Raw genomic sequence first — 15752 nt, 5'->3', positions numbered from 1 at the left:
CACTAGAGAAAAACTTGGGGAGATTGCACTTTATGCAGTGCCCTCTTCACCCACAGGGTCAGGGCCCCACACTTAGAAGGGCCCTGGGCCTGGTTTAATGCTCGGGATGTTGACTTTTTGAAACTCTCAATCGTTTTTAAATAAGGCGTGCCACATTTTCAAATTTCACCGTGAAAATTAAGTAGCCAATCCTGACTATCCCCAACGCCCTTCCAAAAGGTTGGCACACCTGTCATCTGGGTAAGATTCAGGTTCTTCTCAGTAGGTACTGTGATGTGGGGGGGGGAGAGGGGTCCATAGGTGACCCCTCCAACCTGGAAGCGGTCCAGCTACCCTAAAGGGAGAATAAGGTTGGGAAGACTTGGTCTGCAGGAGGATGGGCAGGTGCACGGGGACGGAAGGCTCACGGGGACCAGGGCGGGATGGAGGCGTGGGATCTGGACGCTGGAGCGTGGTGACAGCGAGCATCGGGAGTTCGGGGACCCGGCAGCGGGAATACCGGGCGCACCGGGTTCCCGCCACTGGCGCGCGGCGACAAAGAGCAGCGGGCGAGCCAGGAACCCGGCAGCGGGAACAGGGGACGCGCGCGCGCCTGGGGCGGGGCACGCCGCCCGGCTCCTCCTCCGCGCCTGGCGGGGTGGCGGCGGCCTCCCTCCACTACACAGGTCCCAGGAAGAGGAGCAGGAGGAGGAGGAAACGCGGGGGGCCGGGCGGCTCCCAGGGTGCAGCGGCGCGGCCCCAGCATGGAGCCCAACGTGCGCTTCTGGATCACGGAACGCCAAGTACGGCCCGGGCCCGGCGCGGCTGGGGGCGGGGAGGCCCTGGGCCGCGTGAAGTCACCGGCTGGAGTGCTGGCTGGCCCGGGTGACCTTGGGTAGGCCACGTGGTCGCACCACCCGCCTTCCCACCTCAAACCCCGGGAGGGGACGAAGGGGAAACCCAAGCGTGCGGGAGGCCGACAGCCAGGGCTGGTACCGCGTGTCACCGCTACCCCAGGCCTGGCTAGCGAGGGTCGTCACAAGGTCACCCTACCCATCGTCTTGAAGAGTCAGGCCCCGCCTCGCAGGGGTCTGCCCTCCGCTGCCTAAGCTGTTGCTGAGCACCAGCTTGGAAAGGAACAGATGCATCCAGGAGCCACCCCCGCCCCTCCTAACCTCCGTAGGCTCAGCCACTCGGATGGCACAGGGGCTGTCGGCAGCGGTAGACAGGGAGTAGCGCGGGCCCCGCCTCTAGGCGGTGACAGGGCGGCGCTGCCCAATAGAAATACGATGGGAGCCGTAGAGGTCATTAAAATTTTTCTAGTAGCCACATTCAAAAGGGTAAAAAGGAACAACAGAAATTAATTTTAACAGTCTATTGTATTTAGCCCAACAAACATAAAATATTCACGTTTCAACACGTAATCAATGTAAAAATTATTAATGAGATATTTACATCCCTTTTTTACATCTTTGAAACCTGGTGTCTATTTTACACATACAGCATATCTCAGTTTGGCCTGGCCACATTTCAGGGGCTCCAGAGCCACACGGGGCTAATTGGACCATACAATTCTAGGGTGTTCTCTTTCAGCCTTACCTAAAGGAGGGCCTAGCCTGGTTTTGAGTAGGGAAGTTGAAAGGGGACAGGGAACTCCAGCTTTCCAGGCAGAGCCAGGACCGGAAGCCAAAACCATTGCAGAGGTGGTGTGTGTTGTGGGGGAGGGGAAGGGGAAGGTTTTGGAAGCCAACCACACTTCCTCTGTCCACATGTGAACTGAGCTGCCTTTACTGATGCCTGGCTGGGGTGTCGGGTTCTTTATGACTCAAGTTAAGTCTTAGAACAATGATAAGAGGGTAAAGAAGAAGCTTCTGAGAACTTTCCAGGTAGTTGGTTCCAGGTCATTTGTGCGATGTGAACATAGATAGGCCCATTTGACCCCAGAGTCTGAGCTTTTAACCCTCGAGAGTAATTTGATATTAGAGTAGTTAAGAGCACAGGCTGCTGGGTTTGGTCCCGGCTGGGTTTTCTTGGGTACGTTCATGAGCTTTACCTCACCTGTAAAATGGGGATGTTGCAGGAGCTGCAGTTAGAAGCCCTGTTAGGGTCTCAAACATTATGTTCACCGTTATTATTACCATATATCTTTTCTTTTCTGCCACCACTAACCTCTCTGGTGCTCTTCTCCCTCTCCAGTCTTTTATTCAGAGATTCGTTCAGTGGACAGAGTTATTGGATCCTACAAATTTGGTCGTTTCAATTGTGAGTATTTCCTTGTTTTCTGAGATAACGCATTTCACATCTTATTCTGAAATGGGAAGACCGTGTGTCCCTTTTGAAAAGCAGTGGAAACAGAACCCATATATATTATCACGTTTTCATTCCTTCAGAATGAGCTTGTTAGATTGGAAGGTGGGTAAGCAAATGCTGACAGGTAATACCAAGCTCTGGGCCAGGTGCTGGTGGTTCAAAAGGGATCAAAACAGTCATCCCTGGTCATGGAGAATAGACCGGCAGAGGTGGTCACAGACCTTGACCTCGGGTTCTAAGGGAGGCAGAAGGCCAGAGGGAGGAGGCATCCAGGAAAGGTCAGATAGAAGGGACTGTAAGCAAAGCCCAGGGGAGAGAGCGGGTAGTCCGGTCAGTGCGTTGGGGAACCAGGCAGTTCCTGAAGGGCCTTGTGTGTCATTCAGATGAGAGGGGTTTGCATTTAGCCTGCAGGGCGAGGTGGTGAGGTTTGTGGTTCAGAGGGTCTCTGGTCACCATGTGGCGAAGGATCAGAGGGATCAGACTGTAGATGAGGTGAGCTGTTCAGGGAATGGCTCAGCTATCTGAGTGAAAGACCAGGGTTTGAACCATGTGTTGCTGAGGGCAGAAGAGGAGATGCCCTGTCACCAGCAATACCCCTCAGGACCAGAGCCACAGGGACACTCCCATCCTTGTGTTCAAGTTGTTCCAGGCAGCCTTCTTTAGTTATTTTTATTTTTATGTTTTTTTTAATGTTTATTTTTGAGGGAGAGAGGAAGACAGAGTGTGAGCCGCGGAGGGGCAGAGAGAGAGGGAGACCCAGAATCCAAAGCAGGCTCCAGGCTCCGTGCTGTCAGCACAGACCCGACCTGGGGCTCATGAGATCATGGCCTGAGCCGAAGTCGGATGCTTAACCAACTGAGCCGCCCGGGTGCCCCACAGTCTAGTTTATAATAGAGAAAAATAAGCTGAATGCCCATCAGTAGGGAAATAGGAAAATATAATGTATATGCATACAGTGGAATACTAATAGAAGTTGAAAATGATGATCTAGTTAGCGATGTATAGTATTAACATGGAAACACGTGTATGATGTTACATGGAAAGCATCTACAATGTTAAGTGGAAAAAGCAAGACGCATAAAGTACAACATTTATGCAGATGACAATATAAACCAAAACTACATCTTTGTTTACAGATACATGTATTCTTATTTGTAGAAGTATAAGAAAGTGGACTGGAATTTCATACCTTGAACTCATAATGCTTTCTCTCTGATAGAATAGGGAGACAGGAGACTGCGGGTGATGGCTTTTGGGGGAAAAAAAAAAAAAAAAAAAAAGAAAAATTGGAAGCAAATATAACCGAATGTTTGCAGCTGTTAATTCTGTGGAAGGGGATTGGGAGTATGTACTCATTCTTTGTATTTTCTGTATTTAATTCTTTTTTTTTCCTCAAATTAAGAAGAAATGAAGAGAGGAAGTAAGCCTGAATGGATCAGATGTGGGGGTGAGAGAGAGGAGAGATCTTCAGGTTTCTAACTCTCAAAGCCAGTCAGATGGTGGTGGCTCTCACGGAGACAGCTGACATCAGAGAATGGGAGGGAGGTGGCAGCACCCGTGGCTTGAGCTGCTGGAGCTCTCTGGGAAGCTGGGAGCTCTGGATCTGAGTGCCACACGGGCCTATCCTCATGAAAACTCTAAGGGAGTAGAGAACATCAGTGTGTTGTACTGAAATCAGATGTCAAGGAGCATGTGATTCCTAAATCTGAGGGTATAGCTAAACGATATTGAGATCATTGCTTGATTTTTTTTTCTCTCTGATCATAGGAAAAAATAGAAAAATCAAGGCAACTATTGTTAACAAATGAAGATGCATTCATACATGACTTGGAGGACCGAAGGGTATGTGTCCCGTGCCTGGTTCAGGGTTGGATGTGGTTGCCTTCAGGAGATTCTGCTTGCATGGTCTCAAATCAGATGGAGTCTTGTCATAGTGAACACTGCCCAGGGGATCTGCTTTTTAAAACTGGATTAGTTTTTTTTTTTTTATGTTTATTTATTTTTGATAGAGAGAGACAGAGCACAAGTGGGGGAGAGGCAGAGAGAGAAGGAGACACAGAATCTGAAGCAAGCTCCAGGCTCCGAGCTGTCAGCACATAGCCCGACATGGGGCTCGAACCCACAAACCGTGAGATCATGACCTGAGCCAAAGTCGGACGCCTAACCGACTGAGCCACCCAGGAGCCCCATGGATTAGTTTCTTTTAAATGTAGTGAGGATTCATTCTCGTAAACCAGATTACTAGCAGAAGGAGCTAGTATTAAGGAAAGGAGAAAAAAGCATAGGGTTCCTCCTGTGCTTAGATATTAGTGGGGATCCTCTGTGACTGATCCCTGGAGCCCCACGGGAAACTCCAGAATTCAGGAAGGCCTCTGAAGTCAGAATCTATTTCCCATTAGAGGCAGTGGTCCAGGTCAGGATTACACTCCTGCCCAAAGAGTTAAACCAAGCATTTGTTATCTACCTTGTGGTGGATGGGGCTTTCCAGAGCCTATAGACATCACTCCTGTGAGGCAGCCTGTGGAAAGCTCACATATTTAGTTTGGTGTGTGTGTGTGTGTGTGTGTGTGTGTGTGTGTGTGTGTGTGTGTTTATGAACTTGATAGGGCCTCTGGGCTCACAGCCTGGCTCAGATGCAGGTGCCTTGGCTAATGGCATGGTGCATCACCTTGTCTGCTCTTCTCTGAACCAGGGGCAGGCTAGATTCAGGTACTCACCTGAAGAGTAAGTTAGGTGTTGGCCTTGAGTCCTCTCCAAGGTAGGAGATTTAGGACTTTTTAATGTTCTGGCTGTTTTCTTTCTGTGGATCATTTTATTGCTTATTGTTAGTTCATTTGTTTGTTTGATACATTTGATTAATTTTTAAAAATTTTTTTAAACATTTATTTATATTTGAGAGAGTGAGAGGGGGGAGGAACAGAGAGAGAGGGAGACACAGAATCTGAAGCAGGCTCCATGGTCTGAGATGTTAGCACAGAGCCTGATCGGGGCTCGAACTCATGAACCGCGAGATCATGACTTGAGCCGTCAGATGCTTAACCGACTGAGCCACCCAGGCGCCCTTGACTCATTTATTTTGATTTATTCTGTCCATGTGGCATTGAACAGTTCTGGCCTTCACTCTCTGAAAGATGGAGTAAAGGCGGCACCAGAAATGAGACTGGAGAGATTTTCTTTTTCTTTTTTGCTGCCAATTCACCTTTAAAAGCTTTGCTTGTTTTTTCTCTTTTTAGGTACAAGAAGCTTGGAAGAGAAGTCTTGTAAGTTTCAGCCCCTTGCTAATTTTTAGCCTGCTACGATAACAAAACCAAACATCAGACTGACCCTTGTGTTTGCTCTTGTGAAGTCAACAGTGCATCCTGACAACAGCAAACTGATCCCCGTTCCTTTTCGACCTGCAGGTGAGCAGATTCCAATTTTCACAAGTGGGTTGAGAAAACATGGCTTGTAACAGTTAAAAAACTCTGTCTAGAAGGATTTCTGACAGTGAGTCTGGAAACAGCTTAAAAGGGATGTTTGAAGGGTCTAGGTGTTGATAGTGGAGAAGAGCAGGTTTGGGGCCCAGAGCTGCATCCAGTGCTGTGGAAAGATCTGGAAGGTTGGGGGTGAGGACACAGGCCTGGGTCTGAAACCTACTTTGCTCTGTTATCTGCTAAGAAACACAGCCGATCATTTCATTGATGATGGTTCTAGAACTGGTAACTCATAAGTGTTTTGGATTCCATGTAGTATCCTCTCTCTCATATCTTAATTACAGTGAAGGGAATAAAACCTATGATCATACAGGGCCCTTTTAACTATAAATTCTCTCTGTTATGAACAAAAAGCTGGAAACATCATAATATCCAACAATTCAGACTATAGTTAAATAATTCATTAAAATGAATGAGGTAAATCCCATGTGCTAATGTAGAAGAATGGATCTCCAGGAACTCGTATTAAGGGGGAAAAAGGCACAATATGAAACAGTGTATAGTGATCCTGTTTGTATGAATAAGTGTTGTGAGCATGAGAGAGCACCAGAGAGTGTGCGAGTTTCCATCTAGTAGAGGAAAAACACTTGTCTCTCCTTTTAATGCCTCGCTTCTGACACCAGATACATGGGCTTTTCCCACACCCTTCAATTCTGTGACACCAGCCAGGTGTCTTATAGGTTTTTGATTTTTTTTCAATTTTTTTTTTTTTACATTTATTTATTTTTGAGAGACAGAGAGACAGAGCACAAGTCAGGGAGGGGCAGAGAGAGAAGGAGACACAGATTCCGAAGCAGGCCCCAGGCTTCGAGCCATCAGCAAAGAGCCCGACGCGGGGCTCCAACTCACAAACCGTGAGATCATGACCTGAGCTAAAGTTGGACACTTAACTGACTGAACCACCCAGGTGCCCCTGGTTTTTGGGTTTTTTTTAATGTTTATTTATTTTTGAGAGAGAGAGAGCAAGGAAGGGGGAGAGAGAGAGAGAGAGAGAGAGAGAAAGAAAGAGAATCCCAAGCAGGCTCTGTGCTGTCAGCGCAGAGCCCGACATGGGGCTCAAACTCATGAACTGTGAGATCATGACTTGAGCCAAAATCAAGAGTCAGACGCAGCCACCTAGGTGCCCCTGTCCTACAGTTTTAAGTCAGTCCTGACTGTCGACCTGGGGACAGCGACAGACCCCACAGTTTAAGGGCTCAGGCCCACAAGACCACCCCAACTTCAGAGGCCAATTGAAAGTCCAGGTTCTCTGTGCTTCTGACGAACCTGCTATAAATTGGAGGTCCTCACACCCCCCCCACCCCCCCAACTCCTGGGGCTTGAAATTGCTAGACTGGCTCACAGAGCTCAGGAAGACCATTTACTTACTAGATTCACCGTTTGTTATTAAAGGATACAGTTCGGGAACAGATGGAAGTGATGCACAGAGTGGGCTGGGGAAGAAAGAGCTTCCACACCTTCCCCAGGCCTCTGCTCTGCCAGCACCTGCTTGTCCTCAGCAACTGAAACACTGTAAAAAGCAGGCTTTATCACTATGGTTGACTAGATCATTGGCCCTTGTGACTAGCCCCGCCTCCAGCCCCTTTCCCCTGGTAGGTAGGGGGTGGGGCCGAAAGGTCCAACCCCCTCATGCGTTGGCTGGTTCCCCTGGCAACCAGCCCCGCCTTAGGGGCTTTCCAAAAGTCACCTCATTAACATAAACTCAGGTGAGCTGCACCGGGGTTCTTAGGAGTACAAAAGACACCCATTTCTCCTTCACTGCTGTTCTCATTGAGGAAATCCCAAGGGCGTTAGGGTCTCTGTGCTCCGAACAGGGACGAAGAGCAAATACGGATTTCTTATTATAAATGACTGCATCACAGATGTACAAAGTTCGTGCAGAAGGACGAACAGGTGCGGGTTCACAGCGCTTGCCCTGAGTTGGAGGGACTAGGAAGGCCCGGGGGCGGGGGCGCCTCGCTAGGTCTTTCCTTGCTGTGCTGATTGAAATGCTTGCCATACGCACATAGTTATTATTAGGAAAAAATGAAACAATGAAGACTGTCCTTTGGCGTCTGTGTCTTCAGGGCGCTGGAGAGGAGGTTCTCGGGTGGGGGTCCCCCCCCCCCCCCCCCCACTCCGCCTGCCTCGGCGGCTGCAGTCACTGACCCTCTTCTCTTCCTTGCCAGCTCTCCTACCTTTCACGGCACCCATGGTGAGTCAGCTGAGACCCCAGGTTTAGGAAGATGTCCACTCATCTCCTAACCTCAGCGGTTTGTGTCCTCCAGCTCTGGAGCCCTGTCCCGCCACCCCCCGCCTCTGACCCTTGTCTGCTCTTCTTGTGTTTTCACCCTGCCCCCCACAGTGAATCCAGTCAGGCATCTGGGCCTCTTGAAGGTCCCTGTGTCACAAGGTAGTCCTTTCTCTGGATGCCTACTGTGCTCAGAGCGCTACAAGGCGGATGAAATGCTCCCTGCTGCAAGCACACAGGACTGTCCGTGACCTTCTCTCCCTTAACCCTCCACCCCACCCCTGCCCAGTACAGGCCCTCTCCTGGGACCTGGGATTGCCCCCCCACCCCCACCCCAGAGAGGCTGTACCACCTTCCCTTTCACGGGGTGCTTTTTCACAAAGTGACAGCATTCCTCCGTCACTTCTCCCACACCCGTCCTGTGTGTGCGCCCACTGGCAAGTGCAAACTTCTCAGCTGCCCCGCCCTGCTGCATCGCAGGTCTTTGAGGCAGGGACCCGTGTGAGAGTCCCGGGTGTCCTCAGTGCCCTGTAGGCGTCACTTGACCTGTAGCCTTCTGCATCTGGACCTTCGCCTCCTTGTCCTGGTCCTGGGGGGCCCAGTCCTGCATCTCCCCTGGGAAGTCCTTTGCCTGGCAGCTCCCCCTCCCCCAGAACACTTAAAACTTTGCTTTATTTTCTTAAAAGATCTTTTTGTCGATGCTGTCGGTGAAAAGTCTGAAGTCCCTGATTTTACCTCAGGTAATAACTGTTTCTATTTCATGATGACTGAATTCTGTTGTGCTCGAAACCAGTGTGTGATCCGTTTGCCTCCGTCTTTGTGCAGGTTTCCTTCTACACCTACACTACGGCATTCAACATTGTCAACGGAAATGCAAGTTATGTGAGTGTTATGAGGCCCAGGGGATATGCAATGCTCTGTTATTTCTTTTGGAGTTTTGTTTGTTTGTTTTAATTATCCTTCCAGGGTAAAACTGTGGTATTTGCTAAGTATGTACTTTTGTTTTTTCCTTAGAATCGTCGCCCACATGAGAGTCTATTACTAGGGACAGGAGTAATTGCTTCTTCATCCTTTTTTGGAGTGGGTATTTTAAAAATCTGTCAAATCTTATTTATTCCTCAGGACAAAACAAAATATTCTGAATTAAAATTCATGTTTCAACTCAAACTATTTTTTTTAATCTATGTTTTTTAATTCAAATTTTTTTTTTTTTTTTTTAAGAGAGAGAGTGCGTGCGTGAGCAGGGTAGGGGCAGAGAGAGAGGGAGAGAGAATTCCAAGCAGGTTCCATGCTCAACACAGAGCCTGACATGGGGCTCAATCCCACAGCCCTGGGATTGTGACCTGAGCCGAAATCGAGAGTCAGACTCCCAACTGACTGAGCCACCCAGCCACCCCCTCAATTCAAACAACTTAGAAAGTATGACCAGGAGATAAGAAAGGAAATGGTCACCTGTAATCCTGTCACCCCCCCTAAATAAGCATATGAGCATCCCAAGTTTCTAGGCATATACTCAGTACTCTTACCTTTTTAAAAAATGTATTTAGGCTAGATAAACATGTACAAATCGTATATTGCTTTGGATGTCAGGGCACCGTGATGGTTAAAAACACAGACATTAGAGTCAGATAAGCCTGGGTTGGCATCCTGGCTCAAATTCTTAGTGGCTCAGTGACTCTGGACAAGTTATATAACCTCCCTAAGCCTCCGTGTGTTCCGCTGATAATCGGGAGAACACCTCAGCGTTGCAAGAATTAAAAAATGCACGGAGAGCATTTGCAAAGGCCTGACCTGTGCCAGGAACTAGGTCGATGCTAACTCTTGCTATTGAGTATGTTCAGCTGATTTTTTGGACCTAGGCAATAATGATTTTTCTCTTGTTTTTCTAGTTACTCCCTCATTTGCTCCAGATGCGGCTGAATAACATGTTGTTGAAAAAAGCCCTTCCCATCATCATTCTGAGTAAGCAGGAAGCATGCAGTCGCTGTGGTCTTTGAGCTTTCCTTCATCTTTGGGGACAGCCAGGTCCCTTGGCCACATTGTGACTGATGACAGCTGCTATTTGTAGCTTTCCGAGGTCCCCGGGGCCAAACTAGGTCCTTGGTTTGAGAGGTGACACTTGCTCTGTAGATATACTCTTCATTGTCAGAGGATGAACACAATTACATTTGCAAGACTGTGCAAGCCCTGTGCATGTATTATTTCACTTAATCCTGACAAAAATGTATGGGTAGCAATATCGTTAGTCCATTTACAGAAGCAGAGGCTGAGGCAGGGGAACATTAACTGTCCTAGGGTCACACAGGGAATAGGTGGCAGTAGGGGGGATTCCAGCCTGGTGGACAGACTCTAGTGGGAGCAACAGAGATGTTAACCGTTTCAAGTTTGCCAGCCTGCAGATTCACACTCCGTGTTTGACTCTGGAAATCATAATAGCGGTTTGAAGTGTTGGCAGAATGATGTGAGCGGTAAAATTTGGGAGAATGTCATAGAAACCTGATCAGACCAGCTAAAGCAAAGAAGGGGGGTGTCTTTACAGGACCCTGGGGTTTCTCCTGGAATCTTCCCAGGGAGCTGGGCTGGACTTTCAGAGGTGCTGAAACCTGGTGCCGGGTCCTGGTCAGGGAAGGACCAACTGACTGGGAAGCCAACAGTTCTGATCCAGCTCCACAGCCCCAGGACAGAGCTCGGTTGGCCAGCTCCAGCCAGGTGACCTCCTGAGGGCAGAGGAAGCATAGCCATCAGAGAAAGAGGCGTGACATCAGAAAAGGTGTTCCTTCACTGGGCCAAACTCACCCTCTGTTGTGCATTTTCTTCTCTACATCCACAGCCCACGTCAGTGCCATGAATGTTGTTGCAGCCCGAAGCCTTGAGCCCATTCGAGGGATTGAAGTCATGGACAAGGAAGGCAATGTCATGGGCTATTCCAGAAAAGCCGGGACAAAGGTAAGGGGACACAATGGAGCCTTAGCTGGCTTGCCTCTTGGGTAGAGCATTGAGTTTTCTGTTTGAGAGCTGTACCCAAGTCATGTCTCCCTTCCACCTTTCCTTATCCTGTTTTCCCTCTTGCAGACAGAGCGGTTTTCCATTTTGCACTGTGATGTTTGAAATGATGTTTCCACTTTACACCAGTAATATGCAATTAGTCTGAGTTCTCCAGAGAAACAAAGCCAGTCGTATGTATGCATGTGTGTATTTATTTTAAGTAATTGGCTGATTCAATCGTAGGGCCCATAGGTTGCTCAAGTGTAGGCCAGGTCGGCAGGTTAGAAACTCAGGAGCCCTTGAGGCAAAATTTCTTCTTTGGGAAAACCTTCTCGATTTTGCTCTCAAGGCTTCCCAACTGATTAAACAAGGCCCATTCACACCATGGGAGGTAATCTTTGCTTAAAGTTAACTGATTATAGATGTTAACCACATTTACAAAATAGCCCCACGGTAGCACGTCAGTGTTTGGTTTAAGTACCAGGTCCCGGGGCGCCTGGGTGGCGCAGTCGGTTAAGCGTCTGACTTCAGCCAGGTCACGATCTCGCGGTCCGTGGGTTCGAGCCCCGCGTCGGGCTCTGGGCTGATGGCTCAGAGCCTGGAGCCTGTTTCCGATTCTGTGTCTCCCTCTCTCTCTGCCCCTCCCCCGTTCATGCTCTGTCTCTCTCTGTCCCAAAAATAAATAAACGCTGAAAAAAAAAAAAAAAAAAATTTTAAAGTACCAGGTCCCATCGCCTAGCCAGGTTGACACATGAGACTGACCGCTGCAGACGGGCTTCCACCAAATGCTAGGCCGCTCTCTGAGGGTGAGATTTTATTTTTCCAGCTCAGCATCCACACACACACACCCCCAAGGCTGCTCTGCACTTGTGGAAGTCAGTGACTCCCTGTCTGGATTTGAGAGCAATGTTCGCGGTCCCCCTCACAGCAGATTTTCTTATAGTCTTCGTCTTTCCGGACCAGTCTGCTGGCAAGGCTGGGCTGAGAAAAACCGTGCTCTGACCAGAACTCTTCAAAAAGGCTTCGGTTTTTAAAATTTTGTTGTAAATATTTTTTTAAGTTTATTTATTTATTTTGAGAGAGACAGTGCATGCCAGAGGGACAGAGAGAGAAGAAGAAGAAGAAGAAGAAGAGAGAGAGAGAGAGAGAGAGAGAGAGAGAGAATCCCAAGCAGGTTCCACGCTGTCAGCACAGAGCCCCACATGGGGCTCAATCTCACAAACCTCGAGATCATGACCTGAGCCGAAATCAAGAGTCAGACACTTAGCCAACAGAGCTACCCAGGCGCCCGTCGAAGGCCTCAATTTTTAATAAGTTTTATTACTAAATAGTTGAATTCTTTTGCTCAATTCAGCACCCTGGCTTCTGTGTGCATTCAGGTTGAAGAAACTGGACTGGCCTATGGTGGTCTCATTTGGGGTTTGAACTTTTTGTAAAATTACTTTTTCAGCAGGTGAGGTTTTTTTGTTTTTTTTGTTTTTTGTTTTTCTCTGTGGAATGCCATTAGCTAAAGAATCATAGCATGAGGCAATTGTGTGCAAATGGCCTGAACAGCAGCAAAGAACAGCCCAATAAGAAGTGAAGGGAATAATAGCTTCTCGTGTTGTCAGTGTTCAAGGGGACTCCTGTCGGGACACCCTCTGCCCTATGTGTCAGCAGAAGACGAGGTCAGAAAAGATGGCTGATGGGGCGCCTGGGTGGCTCAGTCAGTTAAGCGTGTGACTTTGGCTCAGGTCATGATCTCACAGCTTGTGAGTTCGAGCCCCATGTCGGGCTCTGTGCTGACAGCTCGGAGCCTGGAGCCTGCTTCGGATTCTCTGTCTCCCTCTCTCTCTCTGCCCCTCCCCCACTCACACTCTGTCTCTCGCTCTCTCAAAAAATAAATAAACGTTACAAAAATTTAAAAAAAAAAAAAGAAAAGATGGCTGCTCGTTCAGTTGGTAAATATAGCGTTGTTTGGCTCACAAACATCTTGCTGTAAACCCTGTCCGTGATTCACAAAGCTGAATTACAAACCATTAGCTACATGCCTGTCACCAGATTCCTGCTGGAACGTTTAGTAGCATGTCTGAAAAATAGGAGCCACCTTTTCTTTCTTTTTTAATTTTTTTAAATTTTTTTAACTTTATTTTTTATTTTTTTTTAATTTACATCCAAATTAGTTAGCATATAGTGAAGCAATGATTTCAGGAGTAGATTCCTTAATGCCCCTTTCCCATTTAGCCCATCCCCCCTCCCACAACCCCTCCAGAAACCCTCAGTTTGTTCTCCGTGTTTATGAGTCTCTTCTGTTTTGTCCCCCTCCCTGTTTTTATATTATTTTTGTTTCCCTTCCCTTATGTTCATCTGTTTTGTCTCTTAAAGTCCTCATATGAAGGAAGTCATATGATTTTTGTTTTTCTCTGACTAATTTCACTTAGCATAATACCTTCCAGTTCTATCCACGTAGTTGCAAATGGCAAGATTTCATTCTTTTTGATTGCCAAGTAATACTCTGTTGTATGTGTGTGTGTGTGTGTGTGTGTGTGTGTGTGTGTGTATATATGTATATATATACACACACACACACATATATATATATGTATATATATATACACCACATTTTCTTTATCCATTCATCCATCGATGGGCATTTGGGTTCTTTCCATACTTTGGCTATTGTCGATAGTGCTGCTATAAACATTGGGGTGCATGTGTCCCTTCGAAACAGCACACCTATATCCCTTGGATAAATGCCTAGTAGTGCAATTGCTGGGTCGTAGGGTAGTTCTAGTTTTAGTTTTTTGAGGAACCTCCATACTGTTTTCCAGAGTGGCTGCACCAACTTGCATTCCCACCAACAATGCAAAAGAGATCCTCTTTCTCCGCATCCTCGCCAACATCTATTGTTGCCTGAGTTGTTGATTTTAGCCATTCTGACAGGTGTGAGGTGGTATCTCATTGTGGTTTTGATTTGTATTTGTCTGATGATGAGTGATGTTGAGCATTTTTTCATGTGTCGGTTGGCCATCTGGATGTCTTCTTTGGAGACATATCTATTCATGTCTTTTGCCCATTTCTTCACTGGATTATTTGTTTTTTGGGTGTTGAGTTTGATAAGTTCTTTATGGATTTTGGATACTAACCCTTTATCTGATATGTCGTTTGCAAATATGTTCTCCCATTCTGTCGGTTGCCTTTAGTTTTACTGATTGTTTCCTTCACTGTGCAGAAGCTTTTTATTTTGACGAGGTCCCAGTAGTTCATTTTTGCTTTTGTTTCCCTTGCCTCCGGAGATGTGTTGAGTTGAGCTGAATTACAAACCATTAGCTACATGCCTGTCACCAGATTCCTGCCGGAACGTTTAGTAGCGTGTCTGAAAAATAGGAGCCACCTTTTCTTTCTTTTTTAATTTTTTTTAATGTTTATTTTTGAGAGAGAGACAGACAGAGTGTGAACAGGGGAGGGACAGAGAGAGAGGGAGACACAGAATCCGAAGCAGGCTCAGGCTCCCAGCTGTCAGCACAGAGCCTGATGCGGGGCTCAAACCCACAAACTGTGAGATCATGACCTGAGCTGAAGTTGAACGCTTAACCAACAGCCACTCAGGCGCCCCGGTAGTGGCCACCTTTCTAAATGAATTACAGGTAACAAGGGGACAAGTGGTTGCCTGAAACACCTCGTTTTCGAAACAAAGGTTTTGTGCCTAAGAACCACCCTAATGAGACATTTTTAATAGCTTTATTGAGATGTAATTTATATACTATAAAATTCACCTGTGGCGCGAGTATAGTTGGATGAATTTTAGTAAATTTAAGCAGTTATGCGGCTATCATCTCAGTCCAAATCCGGAACATTTTCATCCTAAAAATCTCCCTTGTGCCCATTGAACCACTCCCTTCTCCCACCCCCAGCCCCAGAGAAATACTGATCTGCTTTTTGTCCTCATAGTTTTGCCTTTCAGAAATTTCATGTAAGTGACTTGTACAAGTGTTTTTTTGTGTCTGACTTCTTTCACTTTTGAGGTTCATCCGCCTGTACCAGGCACCGAAAGGTTGTTGCTTTTCATTGCTAAGCAGCATTGCATCGTATGGATGTGCCTTCCAGGTTTTGTGTATCCATTCCCCAGGCAACGGGTATTTGGATTATGTCCAGTTTGGGGCTGTTATGCATAACGCTGCTCTGAACTTCCGCGCAAGTCTTTACGCGGATGGCCATCTGTCTGCATCTGTCTTCAGCTCCCTTTACCTGTAGGGTGCTAGGGCTGCTGTGAATCATTTGCAAAGCTGAAGAGAAGAATGAGAGCAGGTGTATTTATTTTTAAGAGCCAGAGTGAGCAAGACTGGGGGAGAGGGGCGGAGAGGTAGAGGGAGAGAGAGAATCCCAAGCAGGGTCCATTCAGTGCAGAGCCCATCATGGGGCTCGATCTCATGACACTGGGATCAGGACCCCAGCTGAAATCAAGAGTCAGATGCCCAACCGACTGAGCCCCCCAGGTGCCCCATGAGCAGGTGTTTAATCTGTGAGTTGCTCCTTGGCTCCTCGTGCCCTCCAGGTGCTGTGTGAGCACAGCCACACCCTTGGCTTTAGGATCCCTTCCCTCCAGGAGCCAGGAGCTCTCAGCCTCCCAGGGGAGGCAGCCTCAGGCCCTGCTAGCTCTCAGGACGTCTAGTCCATCTGTCCAGGACGAGCTTCATTTTTGCATGAAGGCCAATTTAGGGTAAAAGATTTGATGGGGTTTGCTTTAAGAAAGAAAGAAAGAAAGAAAGAAAGAAAGAAAGAAAGAAAGAAAGAAA

The 15752-nt window shown here is 47.5% G+C and overlaps 1 protein-coding gene across 2 annotated transcripts in view; it reads left to right on the top strand.

Annotated features, from left to right (window-relative positions):
• The first annotated feature begins 611 nt into the window (after nucleotides 1–611).
• The window catches only part of SFXN4 (sideroflexin 4), a 24327-nt gene continuing 9186 nt past the window's right edge, over nucleotides 612–15752 (top strand). Inside the window, exons 1-11 of one of the 2 annotated variants that reach the window (XM_040486599.1) lie at nucleotides 613–782; nucleotides 2176–2241; nucleotides 4057–4131; nucleotides 5523–5549; nucleotides 5636–5690; nucleotides 7931–7956; nucleotides 8679–8732; nucleotides 8818–8874; nucleotides 9007–9072; nucleotides 9882–9954; nucleotides 10823–10938. In XM_040486599.1, coding sequence (XP_040342533.1) covers nucleotides 744–782; nucleotides 2176–2241; nucleotides 4057–4131; nucleotides 5523–5549; nucleotides 5636–5690; nucleotides 7931–7956; nucleotides 8679–8732; nucleotides 8818–8874; nucleotides 9007–9072; nucleotides 9882–9954; nucleotides 10823–10938 — 654 coding nt within the window. In that variant the 5' untranslated portion in view covers nucleotides 613–743. Of the gene's footprint in view, nucleotides 783–2175; nucleotides 2242–4056; nucleotides 4132–5522; nucleotides 5550–5635; nucleotides 5691–7930; nucleotides 7957–8678; nucleotides 8733–8817; nucleotides 8875–9006; nucleotides 9073–9881; nucleotides 9955–10822; nucleotides 10939–15752 lie in introns of both variants that reach the window. The other variant, XM_040486601.1, reaches the window with a different exon arrangement.

This window comes from Herpailurus yagouaroundi, unplaced genomic scaffold (assembly GCF_014898765.1).
Source record: "Herpailurus yagouaroundi ecotype Mexico unplaced genomic scaffold, PumYag 163, whole genome shotgun sequence".
Classification (NCBI taxonomy): domain Eukaryota; kingdom Metazoa; phylum Chordata; class Mammalia; order Carnivora; family Felidae; genus Herpailurus; species Herpailurus yagouaroundi.
This window is presented reverse-complemented; position numbering and strand designations above follow the sequence as displayed.